Source organism: Polypterus senegalus, chromosome 10, assembly GCF_016835505.1.
Source record: "Polypterus senegalus isolate Bchr_013 chromosome 10, ASM1683550v1, whole genome shotgun sequence".
NCBI lineage: Eukaryota > Metazoa > Chordata > Cladistia > Polypteriformes > Polypteridae > Polypterus > Polypterus senegalus.
The window spans coordinates 13,266,847-13,288,319 of NC_053163.1; the positions used below are offsets into that span (position 1 = coordinate 13,266,847).

Genomic DNA, 21,473 nt, shown 5'->3' on the forward strand with positions numbered 1-21,473 from the left:
AAATGGTTTTCACTTCACAGGTGTGCCTTATCAGGGTTATTTAGTGGAATTTCTTGCTTTATCAATGGGGTTGGGACCAGCAGTTGTGTTGTGCAGAAGTCAGGTTAGTTGGACGATCATTTATTTTTCAACAGGACAATGACCCCAAACACACCTCCAGGCTGTGTAAGGGCTATTTGACCAAGAAGGAGAGTGATGGAGTGCTGGAAATGGTCATGAAAAGAAAGAAAACACATTGAATGAGGAGGTGTGTCCAAACTTGTGGCCTGTACTGTATATGAGCAGATATTAACGTAATAATAAAATATGTTGTGAAGTGTTCTTATACACATGTTTATTCATTTGGCACTACTAAGCAAAACTTTGGCAAACATAGGAATTTCAAATTGTATGATTTCAAAATCACACCTAAGCCTACAAATATGGTTGGGAGAACGACAAAAGAGCTCTGCAGACAAACAGATACAGTGTGCCAGTTCATAGAAAGTCTCCTTGAGCACAGTTTAAAAAAGAAAATAGAAAAAGGCTACCCAAACATCATGATTTCTATAAATTTCATTTGCTAAATTGCTGAGGTTCATAAAGGTAAATTCTCTGAGGATTTTATTGGCACCCATTGGGTTTTATGAAAATTGTATCAAAAATGTATTTTGTAATAAACAGTAGAAGGCAGTAATATGATGTAAAATATACTGGCAAAAATGTCGACATCTGCTCAATTGTAATTCATTTAACATAAGTTTTGGACTTTAAGCATTAAACTCTCATAATGAAGTTTTTCATTTTCTGTTTCTGGCCTACAGAATTGCCTCTGCACTGAGGTGACGTAAACTATGAAAATGTGGGAAGTGTGAGTCTTAAATATTTAAAGTTGATGTGGTTAGAATCTAGTAGTTTGAAAATATGGTTTCATTGTTTGTTGGCAACTTTTCATTAGAATGCAGATATTTTGATTATTTTTTATATATCTACATGTCATTGTGGATGTGGCATAAAAACTGAAATGCAACAGAAAAAAAAGTAGAAAAGTCATATTGGGATTGGGAACATGAGCAAATTTACAACATCCAACTGCAATACTCGACCTCAGGAGACGGTTCTTATGTTTCACCGTCATAGAGACACTGATTAGCGGTGTAATGAATCGATCAATAACAAAGTATTTATTTATCAAATAATGAAGTGAAAAACCAATATTAAACTAAAATGTATACACTAAAGCCCTCCGGATTTTCTGCAAGCGATAATTATTTAAATACACAAAACTGAACGAACTAAAAACACTACTTAGTAAACACTCACAGTAAAAGTCCAACACAACAGTGGACACAGCAAGTAACAACAGTGTGTGGCATGAAAAACCATGTGAATTAAACTTAATTTTTGCCCAACCTGATTCAGGTTGTAGCGTTAAGATCTGGAATGCTTGGGAACGCTCCAGAGATGAAGACAACCCAACCAAGATGAAATCATACAGACAAGCAGGCACAGGACAGCATATACACCAATATAGCAACTGTAATTACACGTAGGTTGTAGTCGCAATCTAAGTGCGTTTATGATGAGTAGAAACAAATTCAGGGACATGATCGCAATACCCTCAGCATCTTTTTGACTCCATTTTAAAGAGCCTGCTTAATGGTTCTTCTTCCCAGCAACCTATGTACCCTCAAAAGCTGCCCAATGGCACAATACTTCCAGGGCCCTGAATTTTAAGTAGGGCTTCTGCAGGGTTTGCTGTTTTGAAGTTGGTACATCTTTAATTTTTAATTTACTTCATCCAAATGACAGCTGCCATTTTTTGTTGATTCAATATTTTATAACAGTGTATGGGAAATGTGTTAGAGATTTACAAAGACAGAAGCACACACGGGTGACTCTGCTGCCTCTCACACACCACCTCTGCCCTCATTCATTGCTCAAGAATCTTGTCTTCAATTCAGATTCACAATATTATGGGAAAGATGTCTTTCTTATTGATCTTCAGTGCGGAGTTCTCTGGAAGTAACTTAATATTTTAGCAAACATTCACACATTTTAATATTTTGAACATGCGAATGAACACAGACATTTGGATTATGTGATACAATTACAGGATTTTTTTTGCTATTTATCATGGTAAAAATGGAAAACCTCCATTATCCAGAATTGGTCACCATTTGGTCCAATTCAAGTTAATGTTCACTATGTACTTTCATTTTTGGTAGACTATTCCTTTAACTGTGGTTTTTGAAGGAGGCAAAAAAAGCCTCCTGTATTTAGGATTTATTTTATTAACACAGTGCAAAGGTTTCCAACAACCCTTAAAATCCTCCTATGCTTATGAACCTGTAAAGATATTGTGGCAAAATTGGTCATTATTGTGCAGTTTATTGTCTTTGTTTTCTGAATGTTGATTTATTTATTCATTTTTATTTATCTTTGTTTAGGCCCTTGAAATCATTACTGCTTAATTTGTGGAACATATCCTGACATTGGAATGCTTCAACAAAACTGTTATTACATTCTGATTATGGATTGGTTTCAGCCTGTGCCATTATACTGATAACTATAACATTTACAAGAAAGAAAAAAAAAGTTCAAAGAAAAGTCATAGTAGTTTTTAAACCTTTTTCTTCATTAATTTATTTGAGTCTAAACAGTGGCTATTGTATGTCACATTGCAGCCTGCCTGCCCTAATGCCACCCGCAGTTAAGATTAAAGCCTCACTATGAACTATTGTGTTTAACTTTGTCTTGTTCTGTTGAGTATATGGCACTATTGTGCCACAACCAAATCAAGGCTGCCGTCGTTTTGACTTTAACAATAAAGATTTTTCAAAAACAAAAAGAAATTCAGTAACTCAGCTTTGGCAAGGAGTTGTAGTTTACTGATGGATGGTCCACATAAAAAGACCCCAGATAAACACTGGTGACATCTTTACTACTTCTAAAACCTTCATAAACTGGTATACTTGCAATTCCTTTTACCCTCATCATATATATATATATATATATATATATATATATATATATATATATATATATATATATATATATATATATATATATATATATATATATATATATATATATATATATATATATATAATGTGTGTGTGTGTGTGTGTATGTGTGTGTATGCATGCATGTATGTGTATATTACAGCAGGTTGTACTTCAGTTCATAACATGTTGTTCTCAAACCTTCTACATCCAGTTCATGGTCACAACAGTCCTTGGCCTGTCCTGACAATTTTCTGTTAATGAGTTATGACTTTAAAGTGAATTGGATACACAGCAACAGAGAACCACCCCAGTATCCACTCCTGCCATTTGAGATCAGCAACATTAGACTACAGTGGGCATATGATCATGAAGACAGGATGATGGAAGATTGAGAAAATTTCACCCAGTTAGATGTATCTCTAGTTAATGAGACATAACAAATATTAGGGTCAGAATTTGGTCTGTTTTGATTCGCTTCAGATCCTTGTGATATTATCTGACAAAATAAAACCATATGTATTTAAACACTAAGTAAAGTGAGAGCCTCACAACCACATGCTACTCAGGAAATCTCTTGGCTATGAACTGTCTAAATTGAAAGTTTGACCGAGTGACTCTGAGGTGAAAAAGGACAAGCAACAATAAAGTACAGACTGTACACATTGCATATTAAGCAGTGGTGCTAAATTTTGTGTGTCCAGGTATTTGCAGTGCAGCACATGGCCAGCAAACAACTAAAAACCTTTTAATACGGACATGTCTGTTGTTTCTCAGCTAGATTCTGACCTTCTGTGAAATAAGAGCTTTGTTTTTCTACCTTCTTTTCCATGAAATAAAAGGAAAACACATCGTCTTTTTGGTGACTTTGAAATTTGTATGGTCCTCTTTAACAGTGAGTGAAAATCAAGATGCAGGACAATGTCTCATAAACAATGTATTCCTAATATTGATCTTCTTGCTGGTTGTTTATTATTGTTATTTTATTTTATTTTATGGCTACCTAAAAGTAACAAATGATACAGGACTTTTAGACCTCTTTTCTGGTGTGTATTGAATGGTTTAGAAACAAAGAGGTTGACTTATTTTAATAAGGTCAGTGAGCATTAAACTCTATCTCAGAAGTGAAAAGTTCAGGTTGTACATGAGCATACAGACACACACACACACGGGTATAGAGAATACTGCAGGGCCAAGTAGTCCAGACCCTTAATCAGAAACAGCCTCACAGCATCTGTCACACTTGGCAGTTTTACTTGTAATAAGAACCTAGTTGTTATTTTTTAAATAGTATAGAAGAGATGAACTTTAGATTGTGTTAATATTAACTGTGAACAATCAAAGTACTCTGAATGGAGTGTAACATCAAAATTAATTTGATTTATGATATTATAGCACTTTCCTAAAATTATTTATCTTTCTGAGCTGAAAAGGTGATATTTAGGATGTTTTTATGGGTTTTGAGCAAACAAAATGGCCTAAATGGAGTGGAATATTCATTAAAATCAATGGTGGGTCAAAACTGACCTGGAAGACAAGGTATGGTATTTTTTAAAAAAGCTGTACAAATTATGTGATGTTATTATTGTTAGTTAAATGGCAGAAATGTAGAAAATTCTGCAATGTTTCATTCTAAACAGGTGATGTTTACAGTGATTGTACTGATTTCAAACCAAAATTGGGTCAAACATGACCCAAGGATATTGCAGGAGTGAATACAGAAATGGCACTGATTGCGACAGGTTATTCACTTTTTGTCTTGACTTATTCTTATACAAGTAAAGTCTTAAGCATAAATAATTAATGCAGGCAATTCATTTATTCATTCTTTCATTTTGTTTATTTTATTGCTAGTGCAATATTGCTCTTCCCACAGAAATGTAATCATTATTTAAATACACACACACACAATTAACAAATAGAAAAGAAACAAATAATTTCTAAAATTATTTAAAACAAATTGATATAGAAATAAAACAGTTTATCAGTGGTTCATATTTTAAGACATCAGTAGCCAGCGTTTAGCCTGATCTGATCATTGAAACATTTTCTGAAATTCCAGCCTTCCATTCATCCATCCCGTTATATCCTAACACAGGGTCACGGGGTCTGCTGGAGCCAATCCTAGCCAGCACAGGGCGCAAGGCAGGAACAAACTCCAGGCAGGGCGCCAGCCCACCGCAGGGCACACACACACACACACCAAGCACACATTAGGGACAATTTAGGATCGCTAATGCACCTAACCTGCATGTCTTTGGACTGTGGGAGGAAACCCACGCAGACACGGGAGAACATGCAAACTCCACGCAGGGAGCACCTGGGAAGCAAACCCAGGTCTCCTAGCTGCAAGGCAGCAGCCCTACCACTGCACCACCATGCCACCCTTCCATTCATTTCTTATAAAACATGTTAAATCCAGTTTAAAATGCATTGAAGTACTCAACAAATTGTGAAAGTTATTCATGAATGGTGCACCTTTCCGTCACAGAACACACTCGCCAAAAATGATCAATAGTTACTCAAATGTTGAGATGTGGACAGGAAACCCAGAAAAAAAACAAACATAGGCGGCAGCAGCATTGGTGCAAAGCAAAAAATAACATGCACATGTGCAATTCATAGTGTACCAATCTGAGTCACCAATTCACCTTTAATTTACATGTACACTTTTGTACAGTTATAAAAATATGGAGTAAACTGAGATTATATAAACGAACATGGAGCAATGTGCAAACACCATGCGGACACTAAACAGGCTTATAAATCATCGTGTGCTCCTTTAATTCACTGATTTGTGTTTTCCAAGCATTGGCCCAGTTCTGAAGCTTGTCCAAGTCTTTGTTTTTTTTTGCTGTCTCCTCAGTGTCTATCATTGCTCCTATTTTAGTATCATCTGTAAATTTTATGAGTTTACTAACTATACCAGAATCAACGTCATTTACATAAATCAGAAAGTTAATGATCCAAGGGCAGACCCCGAGACACTGCAGTGATGACCTCACTCCATTCTCTTCTTTTTGCACTCTTTATCTCCAGCTAGGTAACCAACACAAGAGCCAGTTTTGTAGCCTACTGTGATGCCCACAGCACATCTGGCTTTAGAATTAATCTTTGCAATGGCTCTGTATCAATGGCTTTCTTTAATAGACTAAGTAAATTATGTCATGTGCTTTGGTTTTATCAACTATTGCAGTTGTCTGTTAAAAAATAAAAGAAAAAGATGTGTTTGGCAGGATCTTCTTCTCTTAAACCCGTATTAGCTGTTATTTAGTATGTTATTTCCATAAAGGTATTTATGGACAGGGCACCAGTCCATCACAGGGTGAGTTCCATTACATTTGAGGTACAACTGGCTACATTTCTTTTCTTTTTGTAGTTGTAGCACAGGCAGGTGAAGCGACTTTTAACGGTCACACAGTGTCAGTGGCAGGATGTGAATCCACAACCTCAGGGTATGAAGTACAAAGTTCAAAGACTTGAACACTACAACAAACACTCTGCCTGCCAATAATATTATCCTTTGATATAAAACTTTAAATATTGTATACAGAAAAGCACTTATGTAGTTTGCAAAGTAGTACTTTGTATACACCAGATTAACAGGTGGCACTATAACTGAGATAAATTGTATAAGGAAATATCCGACATGAAATATACCTGATTTTATAAATATATAATGTGGGTAATGTGTGTCCTAAATATCTATGATCTACTAAATATATACTGTATGTTGAAGATCTAGGACTGAATAAAGTTTTTTCATTATCTTTTGGCAATTTTTCATTAGAAATGCAAAGTTTAAATATTCTGAGTATTTGTTTAAATTTTAATGTTGTATGTTGATTTGCATGTTATACTGGATTTTTAAGTTCCTGAAAATATCGCTGCTCCATATTTAAAACATAAACTATTATGTATGCAAAAGAAAAAAATCTCAGAAAAGGTGAAATAAAAGGTTATCACAGTTGGAAAGAGCATTTTTGAAAACTTTCTTTAATTTATTTGACTCTAAACAATAGCTACTGTAGGTCACATAGCATTAATGCCACCCCAGGATTTGAAATCAAAGTTGCTCTATAAAATAAGGCATGAGGGGACGCTTTGGTAAAGCCCTCCATCAGTAGTACACTGGGTTGAAGTAAAAGTTTTAACAGTAAAGACAAACCTCGTCAGCAAACAGCCTGCCATACAAGGTGTTAAGATTGATACAATAACAGTGAGACAAGGTAAGAGGTTACGGGCAACAAGTATGTAGCTGGTTTTGATGTTTCTTCCTATCCTCCATCAAGAAAACAACCTAACAGGTAATAGGATTCTGCATTTCTTTGAAATGGAAGTTGGAGTCTTTTCCACAAAATGGAACACACGTATATAGGCTTACTTGACCCCTTTCCAAATACAGTGTAGAACTGTTCATCAGTGAGTGCAAATCAAAATGCAGTTTAATTCCTTGAGAACAATGTATTCAAATCCCCACCACCAAACCAATTAATGTGGTTACCATTAACATGACAAATATTAGACTTTTGAATTGCTTCTCCGTCTTGTGTTGCATGGTTTTAACTGGGACAAGCCTAAATTGCAAATGTACAAACAATTAAGTAAATAAATGCAAAAGCAACAAACAGCAGATTCCAATAATGACCATCTGCTCCATTTCTAAACGGGGCAAGTTGGTCCAGCTCCAAAAGGTACATCACCTACCACAAAGGTACAAAGATATTGAATACGTACACGTGATTGCTTGTGACAGGTTGTTACCTTTTTGTTTTGATTTATTTTTATACAAGGAAAGCTTTGAGTGTACATAACTATGTGCCCTTAATTTTTCATTCATCTTTTGTTGCTCATCCAAAGTTGCTGTGCCCCAAAACTTTAATGGTCAATTAATTGAATACGTATTATATATCACTATGCTGAAATATTTAATTACCAGCCACATTACCTGCAAGTCTGGTAATAAAATAAATGAAAAATATTTGAGATGTCTTGCTAAACATGCACCTTCAGCACCTTCCTTCAGTATCCTGGTGTGTCTGAATCTTTCTTAACTGATGCTCCGCACTTGATTACAAGTTTGCTGCTTAGACTCTCATTTCGAGGTGTCTTGCGCTCCTCCTGTCAGCTTTTATATCCCTACCTTTGAAGGTGACTGTCGCCTTTACGTTTCGTCGTGTTGGGTCACTAATACTCGTACTTCCTCATTCTTTACGTCACAAACGCCAAAGTGACCATTGCTCAATGGGTCTGCGCACGCACACACAAACACACACACACACAGTTCACCTGAGTAAGAAATAAAAATAAAACAGTCAAATTAAAAGAGAGAAAATAAATCATTACTGAAATAATTTAAATCAAGTAGGTTTATGGTTAATGTTCGAACAATCAACACACACAACCTTGGTTAGAAATTGTGGTTAGCTTTTTCTAACATACAGTTCCATGTTTCATATTTATTTTTAGTGTAAATTAACGATATTTGGCCAATACTGGTAGTCCCGTGCAGTGCGCGTTTGTAAAGTGCATTCAAGCTTATTATGCAAATATTTTAATACAAAGTGTATTATCTGCACAAATATAGCCTAAACATGAAACATTTTGGTTACAAGATTTAATTAGACAGACAGGCAGTAAAAGACACTACTTAACAGACAGATGTGCACATGCGTTTTCTCCGACAAATTGTTGAACAAATTATCTGGTTGTTCGTTCTTTGTTAACGGGTATCCAGCTATTGGTTTGTTAAAGACTTAAAGCGTCAAATGCTGCCGACAGTGTTTTGTATTCTCCGCTCCTCAAAAATGGTAAACCATCCATTCTAAAACGCGCTTCATTAGAGATCATTTTATTGGTAGAGTGCATTTTGTTTGTCATTTGTTCAGCTATTTATTGTGCGTTGCAGGTTATTGGTGATGCTGAAGTGGAGCGAAATCTTTAAGTTAACCAGAAGGAAGAGGAAATGGCAGAGTTTAGTGTGAGGTGTTAGCTCTGTAGACACGAGATGAGCTGAACTGTAGAGAATGTCGTGGATGAAAACTGGACTGATGACCGCATATCTGACTGGTGAGTAACTTAAAATTTAGAAATGTCTATAGGCAAAATCTTACAATAGAGCAATGATCAGTTGGTTAACGTTCATTACGATATTCTCGTTTATGACATATGGCGAAATATAGCTCTTAAAAACTGAAAATAATTTCACAAAATGTGTTTTTAATTCTTATTATTTGGATAAATGTATTTGAATGTGCTGGAGATATGCACAATAAACACAGACTCGTCTGCATATTTATTTATTCATTCATTTATTATTTTCAGTTATTTAAATTTTTTAAACGCAGCACTGAAATACATTCAAAGGACCAATATATAGCATTCACTTATTCTGAACAAAAAGAAAACTACTTCAAAGATAATGTATTTTTAATTTAAAAAAAAGCCTCAGGTTTCTCAGCTCGAATTAGGATTTTATAATCCTTTGAAAACCCTTTATGTTTATGTAGTATTTGATGATTTTGAACTGGACCGAATAAAATAAACTGAATTTTAAGAAAAAAGCTGAATGCATAAATAAAGATTTTGTGTTCAGTACTTAAACCACTTACTGATAAGAGTGTGAATATTGTGTAATGTAGAAGATGAAAGTCGAAGAGAAACGTGATGTTTGATTAAATATTTACAACATGTTAAACACGGAATCTCTTTCTTCCATCAATCGCGGAACAGTAGATCTAATTTTTTCTTTAAGCAGATGGTGTTTTCTCATAGTGAATTCATAACTTTTAATGGAAAAAGGCTCATCGGACTTGTGTAACACGACATGCGTGGGTTTGTTAATCAAACTTTATGTGTTAAGTAAAGCAAGTAGCTTGCAGTGTAATATATTAACAAGAGGGGTTGTCTTCTGCTGTGTTTCTGGAGAACACAAGAATTCTGTTAAAATGAATTACTTATGTGAGAAGATCTACATTGTCTTCTTCCATCGCTCTTTGCCAACTGTGCATTGCAGAAAATCACTATGATGGCCACGATAATTAAATCAAGACAAAATTAATTACCCTTTCTATTCTCTTTTTTATTTTACACTAATTAAAGTGAACCCCATCACTTTAATCTCACGGACAAAACTTTCAAAATTGACTTTAACAAGGTACACGGCAGTAACGGCTTAGTCAGATTTTAAGAGGATAAAAGGGCCACAGAGCATCTTCAACATCATGCCTGCAATTTCATACTTTTCTGTCAAGGACTGGCTCCATCCCCGCGTCCCTGGCTTATGAATTTGATCATTTTATCTACCTATATATATCCTTGCCTATCCTCTCGCTTAGTTCTCTTTCAGAATGTTGGTATATAGCAGGGTGCCCAAGATGTCGATCGCAATCGACCGGTAGATCGGAAAGGTAGTGCAGGTAGATCGCATTGCATTCAGTTTTTTTTTTTTAAATGTTAGTCTATCACAGTGGTTCCCAAACTCGGTCCTGGGGACCCACTGTGGCTGCAGGTTTTGTTCCAACCAGATTCACAATCGGTGATAATAATCGATAACATATGATTTAATAAGCTGGTCTTTTTACTCTTCACTTATTCTGCATTCAGAAAAACACAACAGTATGGATTTCACATGTATAAGACATTTAGGAATATTTCTATTTTTTGCAAAACTATAAATGCTTAACTCTCTTTGGTTCTTTTTCTATTATTTTCCCCTTTTCCTGTGTAGTTTGGTCCCTTCATTTAACCCTAATAGTGACAATTAACAGCCAGCACAGCAGACATCCAGGATGATGAAAGCAGCAACAACTTCAGTGTCAGACCCGCTAATTTATTAAATCAATTAAATTATCAGAACACCAGGAAAAGCAGAATGAAAATTAGGTTGCAAATACTGTTAACGACTTTAAAAAACTACATATGCTTATTGCATTTTAAGAAAAATCTACCAAACTTAGTTTTTAATTTCTACATTGACTCCAAAACACAGAAACTGGTAAATAATGAGTCACTTAATTAGGCTAAGAGTCCAATGAAAACGGAAGTGGGTTGGAAAAAACCTGCAGCCACAGTGGGTCCTTAGGATCGAGTTTGGGAACAACTGGTCTATCATATATTCTCCCTATGGTATTTGCAACTTGATTGACATTCAGGGCGGCCAGTCTAAGATCTCTTTTCTTCTAACACACTGGTCATCCGATCAAATACGCGAGCTACTGCAAAACTCCGACTATCTTAAGTGATCTAGTTAGCCTTCCAATTTATATCGACTAAAGAAGGGATTTAAAAATGTTGTTGGGCTGGATGTAGAATTGAAAGAGGATTTTTTCTCACAATGTCACAATCGAAGTGTTTGTCTGATCTGTCATTTTATCATTGCTATTCCAAAGAATGAAAATGTGGAAAGGCACTTTCAAACTGTTATTAAAAACTACGAAACTGACTTCCTTCCAAAAGCGATCTGATAAAGAGAAAGGAGAGGAAGCTAAAATCGCAGTTAATCGGACAACCGTCATTTTTCACTTGACTGAATCCAGAAGCAAAGGCAGACACACGAAGCATCGCTCCCGTGAGTCACTCAGATCATTAAGCATAAGAAGTCCAAGAGCTAACTCCTTGACTGCATTATTCGGCTCTACTTATTTATGCGAGTCAGCCTTTCCCACATGAAGATTATTAAATCCAAATACGTAGTGACCGAGGTTATTCAGTTATGCAAGGTACAACAACATATATTTTATGTATAATGTATACTCAGTGTATGTGTATATATATATATATATATATATATATATATATATATATATATTATGTATAATAGTATAGGTATATAGTATAAATCCTGGCTGCATCGGCCACAAGGCAGGATTCTGTTAAGACACATTCTACCCCATAGGATTTCATAATGTGTCAAAATGCACATGTCCAAGTGGTAAAACTGCTTTCTTACTAAGAGTATCATTACTTTGCCCAACTATATGCTTTATGAAAACTGCTTAAGAAAACACAGCAAATAAAACTGACAAGAAATACAAACTTCAAAGTATATATCTTCATTTGTTTTCTGATCATTCATTTCTTTCAGGTGTCTTACTGAGTTTAACTGACGATCTCTTCCTCACCCCCCAGTCGGCCACTCGACTGATCGGACAGAGACTTGAATTAAACTGTAACGTAAATAAAGAGAGAGACTGTAAAGATGCCCAGTTCTTCTGGCGGCACAGACACAATCATGTAAACAGCAATGAAGACGCGGAAAGGGAAATTCAGGGTAAAGGACGGTTTTCAGTCAGCACTGAGTCGCTATCGAGCTCTCTGGTCATCACGGATTTGAAGGTTACAGATTCTGGTTACTTCAACTGTTCTGTGATGTGTGTGGCAAATAAAATGGAGTTCATATGGAAGAGCTCACAAGTGGAGGTGAGAGGTAAGGGACAACTCAACTTAGAAGAAAAAAACTAACTTCTGCTTTAACAGATCAATGTATACATTTTAAAAATAAAATAAATCACATGTATTTAATAACCTATTGTTTTCGAAAATGCACAATTAGTCCACTTTATATTTACTTACGTTAGTAATCTGAACTCCTTTCATAAACCCCTTCTGGGTCACATGGGCTGGTGGCTATCCTGCTACATTAAGTGGTGTCATTCTGTCACAGAGTACGTTAATGCACACTCCTAGACTCATTAATACCAAGCCAATATAGCATTCCCATTAATATCAGAAAAAATATTTATATAGTATCCTGTTGAGTTTGATGCAGCCTTTTGGAAAACCAGTCACTGTCAGTCCTGTTAAATATTCCAGACCATCATATGACATGCCCAAAATATTAACAAAGTCAAAATATCTTAATGGATATAAGAGGAAAATTGAGTAGCCAGAGAAAAGCAAATAAACATATATAAAAATAAAAAATCTTGCAGACTTCACACAAACTATGAGTGGTTTGGAATTGGAGCCTAGCCTTTGTGGCTGTCATTCATTTGCAGTAAGCACTGTGAAGTTATCCATGTCATAGATGAGGGATTACACTCTAACCTGGCAGCACCGAGTGTGAGACAGACACCAAACCTTGTTGGAGAGACCATCACTTGCATAAAACACACTCACAATGAGAAACATCCAAACTGAGCCGATTAACTTAACATGCGTGTCTTTGGTATCAAAGCTGGAGTATCTGCAGGAAAAGTCATGGAAACCTGGGGAGAATGCGTAGACACCACACAGGCTCGGACTTGGCTGAGGAACAAAACCTGAGATTTGAATCAGCAGTTCTAAATATGACACAATTAAGTTTGATAAATGCCTCCATTCTTATCACACCTTCCTGATCATTCAGTAAAAGAATGTGACTTGAATTAAGGTTGGTGATGCAGTAGACAACATGTGTATCGGAAATATGAGAACAACAGTAGTGCAGATGGTGGGGTCTTTCTTCCAAAACACTGAACTTTTAGTTTTCTATTTTGTTCATTTTCAGTATATGTTATACTATATTTCCCTGGCCAAAGGATTTCTAGTAAAAGTAAAAAAAAAAAAAATAGATACCAGATAGGCCTACTAACAATAACATTTATTTTATATTATATTTAGTGCATAGTTTTGTTTCTCGTCCTAATTCTTAAACCAGCATCAAATTAGGTTTCATTTCAATACAATATGCAGCTAGAGTGTCTATAACTGAACTAAACAAACACATAAACTCTGTAAAATAACTGAAAAGTAGAACATAATACTTCCATAAATGTTCACGTGTAAATCAGCAGCAACAAAACCTAAATGGTATTATTAACAGTAAGTGGCATTGTTCAGCTTTGGTTTGTTCATGTAGCAGTGCTGGGAAACTGGAGTCTATCCCAGCAATCACTGGGCAGAGGTGGGATGCTGTATTGTCAAACTTGTTGGAATTTCCTTACAGCCCACCAGTGGTGGTTCCACACCAAATTTACCAGGGGTCAGGGTGAGGCCAGTGTTTTTCATAGGGGCACAGAACATCGCCGTAAGTAATTAATTAAAATTTTATCTCTTCAGCACAGGGGCCATAACAGGGGCCAAGGCCAATTCTACAGGGGCACTGACCCCTGTTGGCCCCGTCTAAAACCACCTATGCAGCCCACCCTGTGCCTTGCCTCCCTAGATTATGCATTTCCTGAAGAAATACTCCATATACTCCAATTAAAATCACCAGCCTAATTTAATACACCTGACTCTAATATTCCAAGGTTATTTTCTGAGTTCTGAGGAACACACAACTGAATTTTATCTTATCTGATGTTACTTAACAAAATATTAGCAGGTGTCAGATAATGGCTGACAACACTTTGCAAGTAAATGGAGCTGGCTAGACGGCAATTTAACAATGAGAACAAAAGTCCAGTTGAAAGCCCAAGTACCTTGTCGCCTTCATTTGCAGAATCGCTGTTTTGTGCTGTAGGACAAATCAAGCCGACCAAGAAAAGTTTTCTTTGTGTCCGTCACTCTTTTCACCCTATTTTGAAAAGCGTGGTTGCTACAAACGATAGGAAAATGAGCTGATTCACAGCAGCTTATTACATTTTGTTTTGGAATCAATAACCATTTGAAAGTGGACAGAAACACCATCAGGCCAACTCTAGTGCTCATCCTGGGGCCCTACTCACAAAGGAGCCTTTCTATATGAAAAATGAAAAAATCCTAATAAAGGAAAGTCCAAGTTTTACTCAAAGTACAGACATTCACAGCAACACCATGGTGGCACCCACCACTACTTCACTTTGATCCTCATGATTATAAACCTGTTAAATCAGTCCTAAATAAAAAATCTCTTCAAAGAAAAAAATATATATGGGTAGGGCATGATCAGAGCAGGTGTCATGTAGTTCACATTTATGATATAGGAGATTAATTGTGTTATTGTGTCATTAATTGTGAAAAGACTTATTTTTCTTGGACAGTACGTTACTGATATTTTGGAGGATCATGAACTATGAGCAAAGGCCTGCAACGGTTTTCCTAATGGCTTTACTTGTGATTTTCTTTTTACTTCTTAGACAGTTGCTGTGAGGAAAAAGTATATAAATTTAATTTAGTAGCCACTTTAAACAGAAGAAACAAATGACAGGCTCATCTATATGTTAAAATGTTAATTGCTTCAAGTCTTTTGCCTTGTGATGGCATGTCCACTGTGCCCAAACAATGATATATCTAGATTATCCAAAGCTTCCAACACTAAATACAGATTTATTTGACTTTATGAGCCACTGAGTAAGGTTGTATTATATCAGGGTCCTCAACTCCAGTCCTTGACGGCCGCAGTGGCTTCTTAATTAGTAACCTGAATTTCCTGCTAATTAACCTCTTTTGAATGAATTTTAATTGACTTGATTTTTAAGATTTGTTCCTTGAATTTCTTCATCGCTCCTCTGAATTGTTTAATTTCTTTCCTTAAACGGCACCCAAACAGAAATGAAATGAGAAGTGAGGGGCCAACCAAGACCAACTAAGTCAAGGCCTCAAACTCCAACCAATTTCACTCCAACCAGTTGCTTAATTAGGTGTCAAGTCTTGTCGTTAATTAAACCCGTTCTTTAATTCCATGGCTTGTTGCTGCTCTCATTGTGCAACAACAGACATTTCCAAAATGGTTGATTTTTCTTTTTCTAAGAGCCAAGTTAAAATGTTTTGGGGACCTGAGGAGATGAGCATTCCTGAGAGCTTCATCCATCCACCCATTATCCAACCCGCTGAATCCGAACACAGGGTCACGGGAGTCTGCTGGAGCCAATCCCAGCCAACACAGGGCGCAAGGCAGGAACCAATTACGGGCAGGGTGCCAACCCACTGCAGGACACACACAAACACACCCACATACCAAGCACACACCAAGGCCAATTTAGAATCGCCAATCCACCTAACCTGCATGTCTTTAGACTGAGGGAGGAAACCGAGCGCCGGAGCAAACTGAAACCTTCATCTTTCTTTATTTTCAGATATTGTATGATGGACACCAGTTTGCTGGCCATATGTTGGCTCATTTTGTATCTCATTATTGTTTGGCAGATCATTAAGGACAAAGAAACAATTAAGGGTCTGAGTCTTCTAGAGCAAATCAATTAAAATTCATTCAGAAGAGGTTAATTAGCAGCAAAAACAGGTCACTGATTAAGAAAAGGGTTAGAATGAAAACCTGCAGCCACTGCGGCCCTCAAGGACTGGAGTAGAGGACCCTGCACTATATATTGCACGCACAGTACATTTACCCCTTAATTTACATGGATTTGTATTTTCTCTTAAATTGTGCAACAATGTATTATTTTCACTTTGTTATGTAAAGTATCTTTTAGTATATGATTTTGTGATAAAACCACTGTTCGCAGGAGGCATATACATCATTATTGAAATGATATTTATATGGATGGAGAAATTATTACAAGGGGTTACCTTTGCCTTTTATGTTATGTCATTCACTTTTTTTTGTTCACTGCAATTATGAGGATTGGACTTCAATTGAAGTTCAGTTTATGTAATGTTTAAGTTCACCTCTTCACAAGGTAAGTTCAGTGGTTAAACAAATGTTTTATTACTAAACAATATAATTCATTTGCCTGGTGCAGTTTTACTTTAGGTAGATCAGTATTAACAGATTATCATAGCAGCATGCAGTGGAAGGCTGAACTATTTTTTTAACATTTATTTTTTTTTATTTTATGATCTCCAGTGGCACAGTGTTGTATATTGAGTGTTGGGTTTCTGCATGTGTGTCAGTGCCACATATTTGATCGACACACTTGCATTTGTATTGTGAACCTGCAGTCTTGTACTCCGCATTACAAAGCTCTGCTTGCACTCGGTTTTGTTGCTTAGTCACTCTGCAGCATATTTGCTATGAAATGGAAATACTGTGGACTTAATTTGTACTGTAATCACATACCAGACAACATGAAAATGCAGTGCCGTACCATGGTGCCATTTATTTGGGCACCAACCTTGTAATGAACAGAAAAGGAAAGATGAATTGACAGGATATAATGTTTGAGTTTCTTTGTTTTCTTGCTTCAATGCCTGTACATAATTACTGGCATTTGCACTCTTTATAATGGTGGATGTGAGGAATAGGAGTTAAGTTTGTGGCCTTTTGAGTTTGGACCCACTGAAGTATTAATCTGACCTTGAGTTTTAGGGGGTCAAAGGACCTGGCCAAACATCCCCTGGCTACAACCATGCAGATAATGTTAAGTTTTTAAATATTTTAATTGTATTTTTCTCCAAAATGTTTGTCACTCCTTGATTTAGTAGTGTACCTGTAAAATACAAACCTTATCTGTTGAGAGTTGTGAATTTTAATTCTCACTAATCTATGTGTTTCCACTCATTTTCATGTCACAGCTGTCCCCAAGCTGAACCTCCATTACCAGACATCAAGTGAAAACCCCAACATCCTCCTCCTGACCTGCAGTGTTGTGGGCTTCTACCCTCCAAATATAACCCTGTCTTGGGACCACTCTTTTCATGAAGTGACCCACTCTATTCTAGCAGACGTTCCCACACTCCTTCAGGATGGCACCTACAACATCAGCTCCATTCTGCATGTCAAGACCTCTCTGTGGAGTCCAGGAGAAGAAATTGGGTGTGTGGTGAACCACAGCTCACTGACACGGCCACTGAGGAAGAACATCACGCGAGAAGGTGAGCTAGAGTGGCTTTAAAAAGAGTTTAAAAATTTTCATACTAATAATAGTGTAAGCAATATTTATTTACTGTCTAATATTTGACAGGAATGGTTAATACAAAAATATTAGCCAAAAATTGACAGGTAGTCTTAAGTAACACATTTAACATTTATGATTTAAATAGAAAGGCTAAGGACTATAATTCATAGTCATCATTCCTCAGATTTAGAAAACTGACAAAGGTGACAGTAGTCAGCACGAAGAATTGTTTTTGGTTTTTTGTAGCTAATCTGACCAGTTATACATTTTCAGAAGAATCAAGGTTTCCATTCATCTCTTATCAAACCTTCTAAATCCACACCCTATCATGGAAGTGCTGAACAAAATGCCAGAACTAACTCTGGATGGAGCAAAAGTTTACAATCGGGCTCACTCACCAATTTAAGATGAACAATTGCTCAAACATTTACATCTTTGTGATGTGGGAAGAAAACACGGAACACCAAAAAATGCACATTAGGTGGCACTCCTATATCAAATTCTGATTCCTAATGATTAAGTACTATTTTTCAACTCCTATATTGTACCCTTTAATTTGTGTATCTGTTATGCTGAAAACATATTTTTGTGAAATGTTTTACTTTTAAATTTAAGTTGAGTCAACATGCATGTTGCACAAAGTAGGATTGTTGTTTTGTCACTGTCTCCGAAATTTGTATCATCGTCTATATTCATTCATGTTTTGAGGATTCCACTTATCCTCTTCACTCTGAAGACATGCTGTTTGGTTGATCAGTGAGACATAATTTTTCCACATTTGGTGCACCTTGTAAGCAACACAAGTAAATAACGGTGCCTATAGAAAGTATTAACCCCTTGGAAATTTGCATACTGTATTGTTCTACATTACAATCACAACAGATTCAAATTGTCTTTTGGCACTGATCAACAGGAAAAAGAGAGTTTAATGGCCTCAGCAAAGTCTAAATTGATTACAAATTTAAAATGCAGTATAATTGACCATATCCATTTTTCACATGCTGGGCTGGTAACATCACTTCAAGAGAGGCCCATCAAATCAACAAATTAAAAAGGTCACGGTCTCTGAAATTTGTATCTTTGTCTCTGTTTATCTATGTTTTGAGGATTCCAGTGATCTTGTTCACTCTGCAGACATGTTACTTGGTTGATCAGTGAGGCATACATTTTTTCACATTTGACTTCTGGATTTGCTAGGACATCTTGTAAGCAACAAAAGTAATTACAGTGCCCGTAGCAAGTATTCACCCCTTGGACATTTTCACAGTGTATTGCTATTGATTAAATCAAAATGGATTAAAATTGGCTTTTGGCACTCATCAACAGAAGAAAAAGACTTTAATGACCTCACCAAAGTCTAAATTGATTACAAATTAGAAGCACAATATAACTGATCACATCATTTTTCACCAGCTTGACCAGTAACATTAATTTAAAAGGAGGAGGTTAGGAGCACTCACTGATACAGCTCATTGCCGTACCACCACATGACAAACCAATTCAAGATCCCAGATGAGGACTCGAGTGCAGCCATGCAATGGGTGACACCTCAGCACCACACCAGTTCAGATGGAATGGAGTATTGTTTGTTTTTTATGGTGGCTGGATTGCCAATTTTGCCACCAACCCCAAGGTTTTTCCCTGCAAGTCCAGGGAGCACTCCAAGCTCGATGCAGAATAACGTCATGCCCAGGACGGAGAAACTGCAGGTTAAGGGCCTTGCTCAAGTGTCCAAAGAAGTAGAGTCACCTTTGGTGTTTACAGGATTCAAACCAGCAACCTTCGAGAGGCCCACCAAATCAACAAACTAATTGTAAAAGTCAGACTGAGTTACAGGACTCACTCCTGACCTTCTAGATATAGTGGAGAAGGAGAAAAGAAGACAACACTGAGTGCCATTATGATATATACAGGATATCCCTCTCCAACACACTAACACTGGGGACTTGTGCTGAATGCTTTTTGGCTGAAGTGTGTCAAGGAATGCCACTGGGGCTCCTTTATACCAACAGCAATACATCTACATAATACCTCACTGTGATTGCCAAGTCAGAAGTTTTCTTTTGTTTTAATTTTTCATCCTTTTTAGTCATTCTTGTGTGCATTTAGACCTTAGGATCTACTTTATCTACTGATTCTGCTTCTGTGATGAGTCAGATTTCCTCCTGGGTACAAACAGTGTTCTAGAAGGCTCTAGACTCCCTTCTCTTCTCTCCAGTGGTTCTTTCCCACTTGTGCCTAAAACAATAAAGATATGTTTTCGTAACCTGAAGCCCTACCATAAAGAATACAGTTTGGAAGTGGGTAGATGGATTATTTCTTGCTTTTCAGAATGATTTAAGGCTAAATTCAGATAAAGATGTAATTTTGTTTGGAAAGAAAAAACAATTGTGTTATTTTTAGTGCATTACACTAAACAGGTGGCTCATCAAAACCTATTCCACCTTATAAAAGCATCATAGAAAATATCAAGCCAACCCAGCATATCCCCACATAGGTCTACCTTAAAGGGCACTATCACTCAGTCAAATCTGTCTACTGTAACAACATCACGACTTTGAGTGAATGTCGGTCAGGTCATCAATTAGGCCCCATCTTTTAAATGGTGTTTTATTGAGTTTAAGGCCCACGACACAGTGGAGGTCACAACAGTGCCTGTAACAGCATGTACGCACCCCTTCCTTTCCTGATGACAGAGGCTCAGCCAATTACATAAACCATGTAAAATTAATACTACTAAAACCAAACAGGGTTTAACAACATCAATTTAGTCAAATTCCAGTAATATGTACATTTTTTAAAACCACAACCACTTCTCCTACCAATGTTAGCCTATATTGTGAATTATATATGTGAATATAATATATAATATATACATATAATAATATATGTGAATTTCCCTTAGGATTAATAAAGTATCTATCTATCTATCTATCTATCTATCTATCTATCTATCTATCTATCTATCTATCTATCTATCTTATTGTCAACCTCACAAGTAAACTCCAGTCATAATCATATGAAACAAGCTTGTGCTATATCTATCTAAAACAATCTTACTTAAATACTACCAGAAATATTTTAAGACTATTAGGACATCTTAATAATATGCACAGGTCTTATTTAATATCAGACATTCCAATTAACTAATTAGCTGTCTTTTGTAATCCCTGGAAAAGTAACTGTAATAGTTACACAGTATGTATGCACAAACCTGATTAATCCAATTAATAGGTTCAGCGTGCTGGAACCTGTTATGGTAGCATCAGGTACAAAGCAGGACCCAAGACTTGGACTGACAGCCAATCCATAGCAGTGCTCATTCAGGCTCACATCCACACTCGCACTGGGCCAGTTTTCCATTGCTAATCAATCTAACAGGCACATCTTTAAGGATGTTGGAGTAAACTGGAGTACTCCAAAGAAAAATCCAAACAGACACTGAGAGTGTGGAGACTTCACGTATACACCACAGTGCTCAGGATTCAAATCCAGGAAGGTGGATCAGTGCTATAATAGTGCTAACCATTGCACCACAATTCCAGATATAATAGTCAATCTGTCCTCTTGTTGGTAAGTAACAGTTAGACAATCTAATTGTTTTATTCTCTTGAAAGTTTCAGGACAAGAAACTGGCACTGGTACCTGCTATTTCCTATCACAGTTCCTTTCCTTATTTGCACTTGTTTGTTGGTCAAAACTTGGAGGGCTCTTCATGAAAGAGGTGAGTCACGTGGGTAAGTCTGAAGGGGAAATACGAACCACAACATCTGAGCACTTGTCTCCATCCTCA

General features: G+C 36.5%; 1 protein-coding gene across 1 annotated transcript; it reads left to right on the forward strand.

Annotated features, from left to right (window-relative positions):
- The first annotated feature begins 8,996 nt into the window (after positions 1–8,996).
- Positions 8,997–17,677, forward strand: LOC120536388 (natural cytotoxicity triggering receptor 3 ligand 1-like). The gene is made up of 3 exons (XM_039764711.1): positions 8,997–9,053; positions 12,070–12,411; positions 17,358–17,677. The coding sequence occupies exons 1-3, from the start codon at positions 9,011–9,013 to the stop codon at positions 17,675–17,677; spliced, it is 705 nt and encodes a 234-aa protein (XP_039620645.1). The 5' UTR covers positions 8,997–9,010.
- The last annotated feature ends 3,796 nt before the right edge of the window (positions 17,678–21,473 follow it).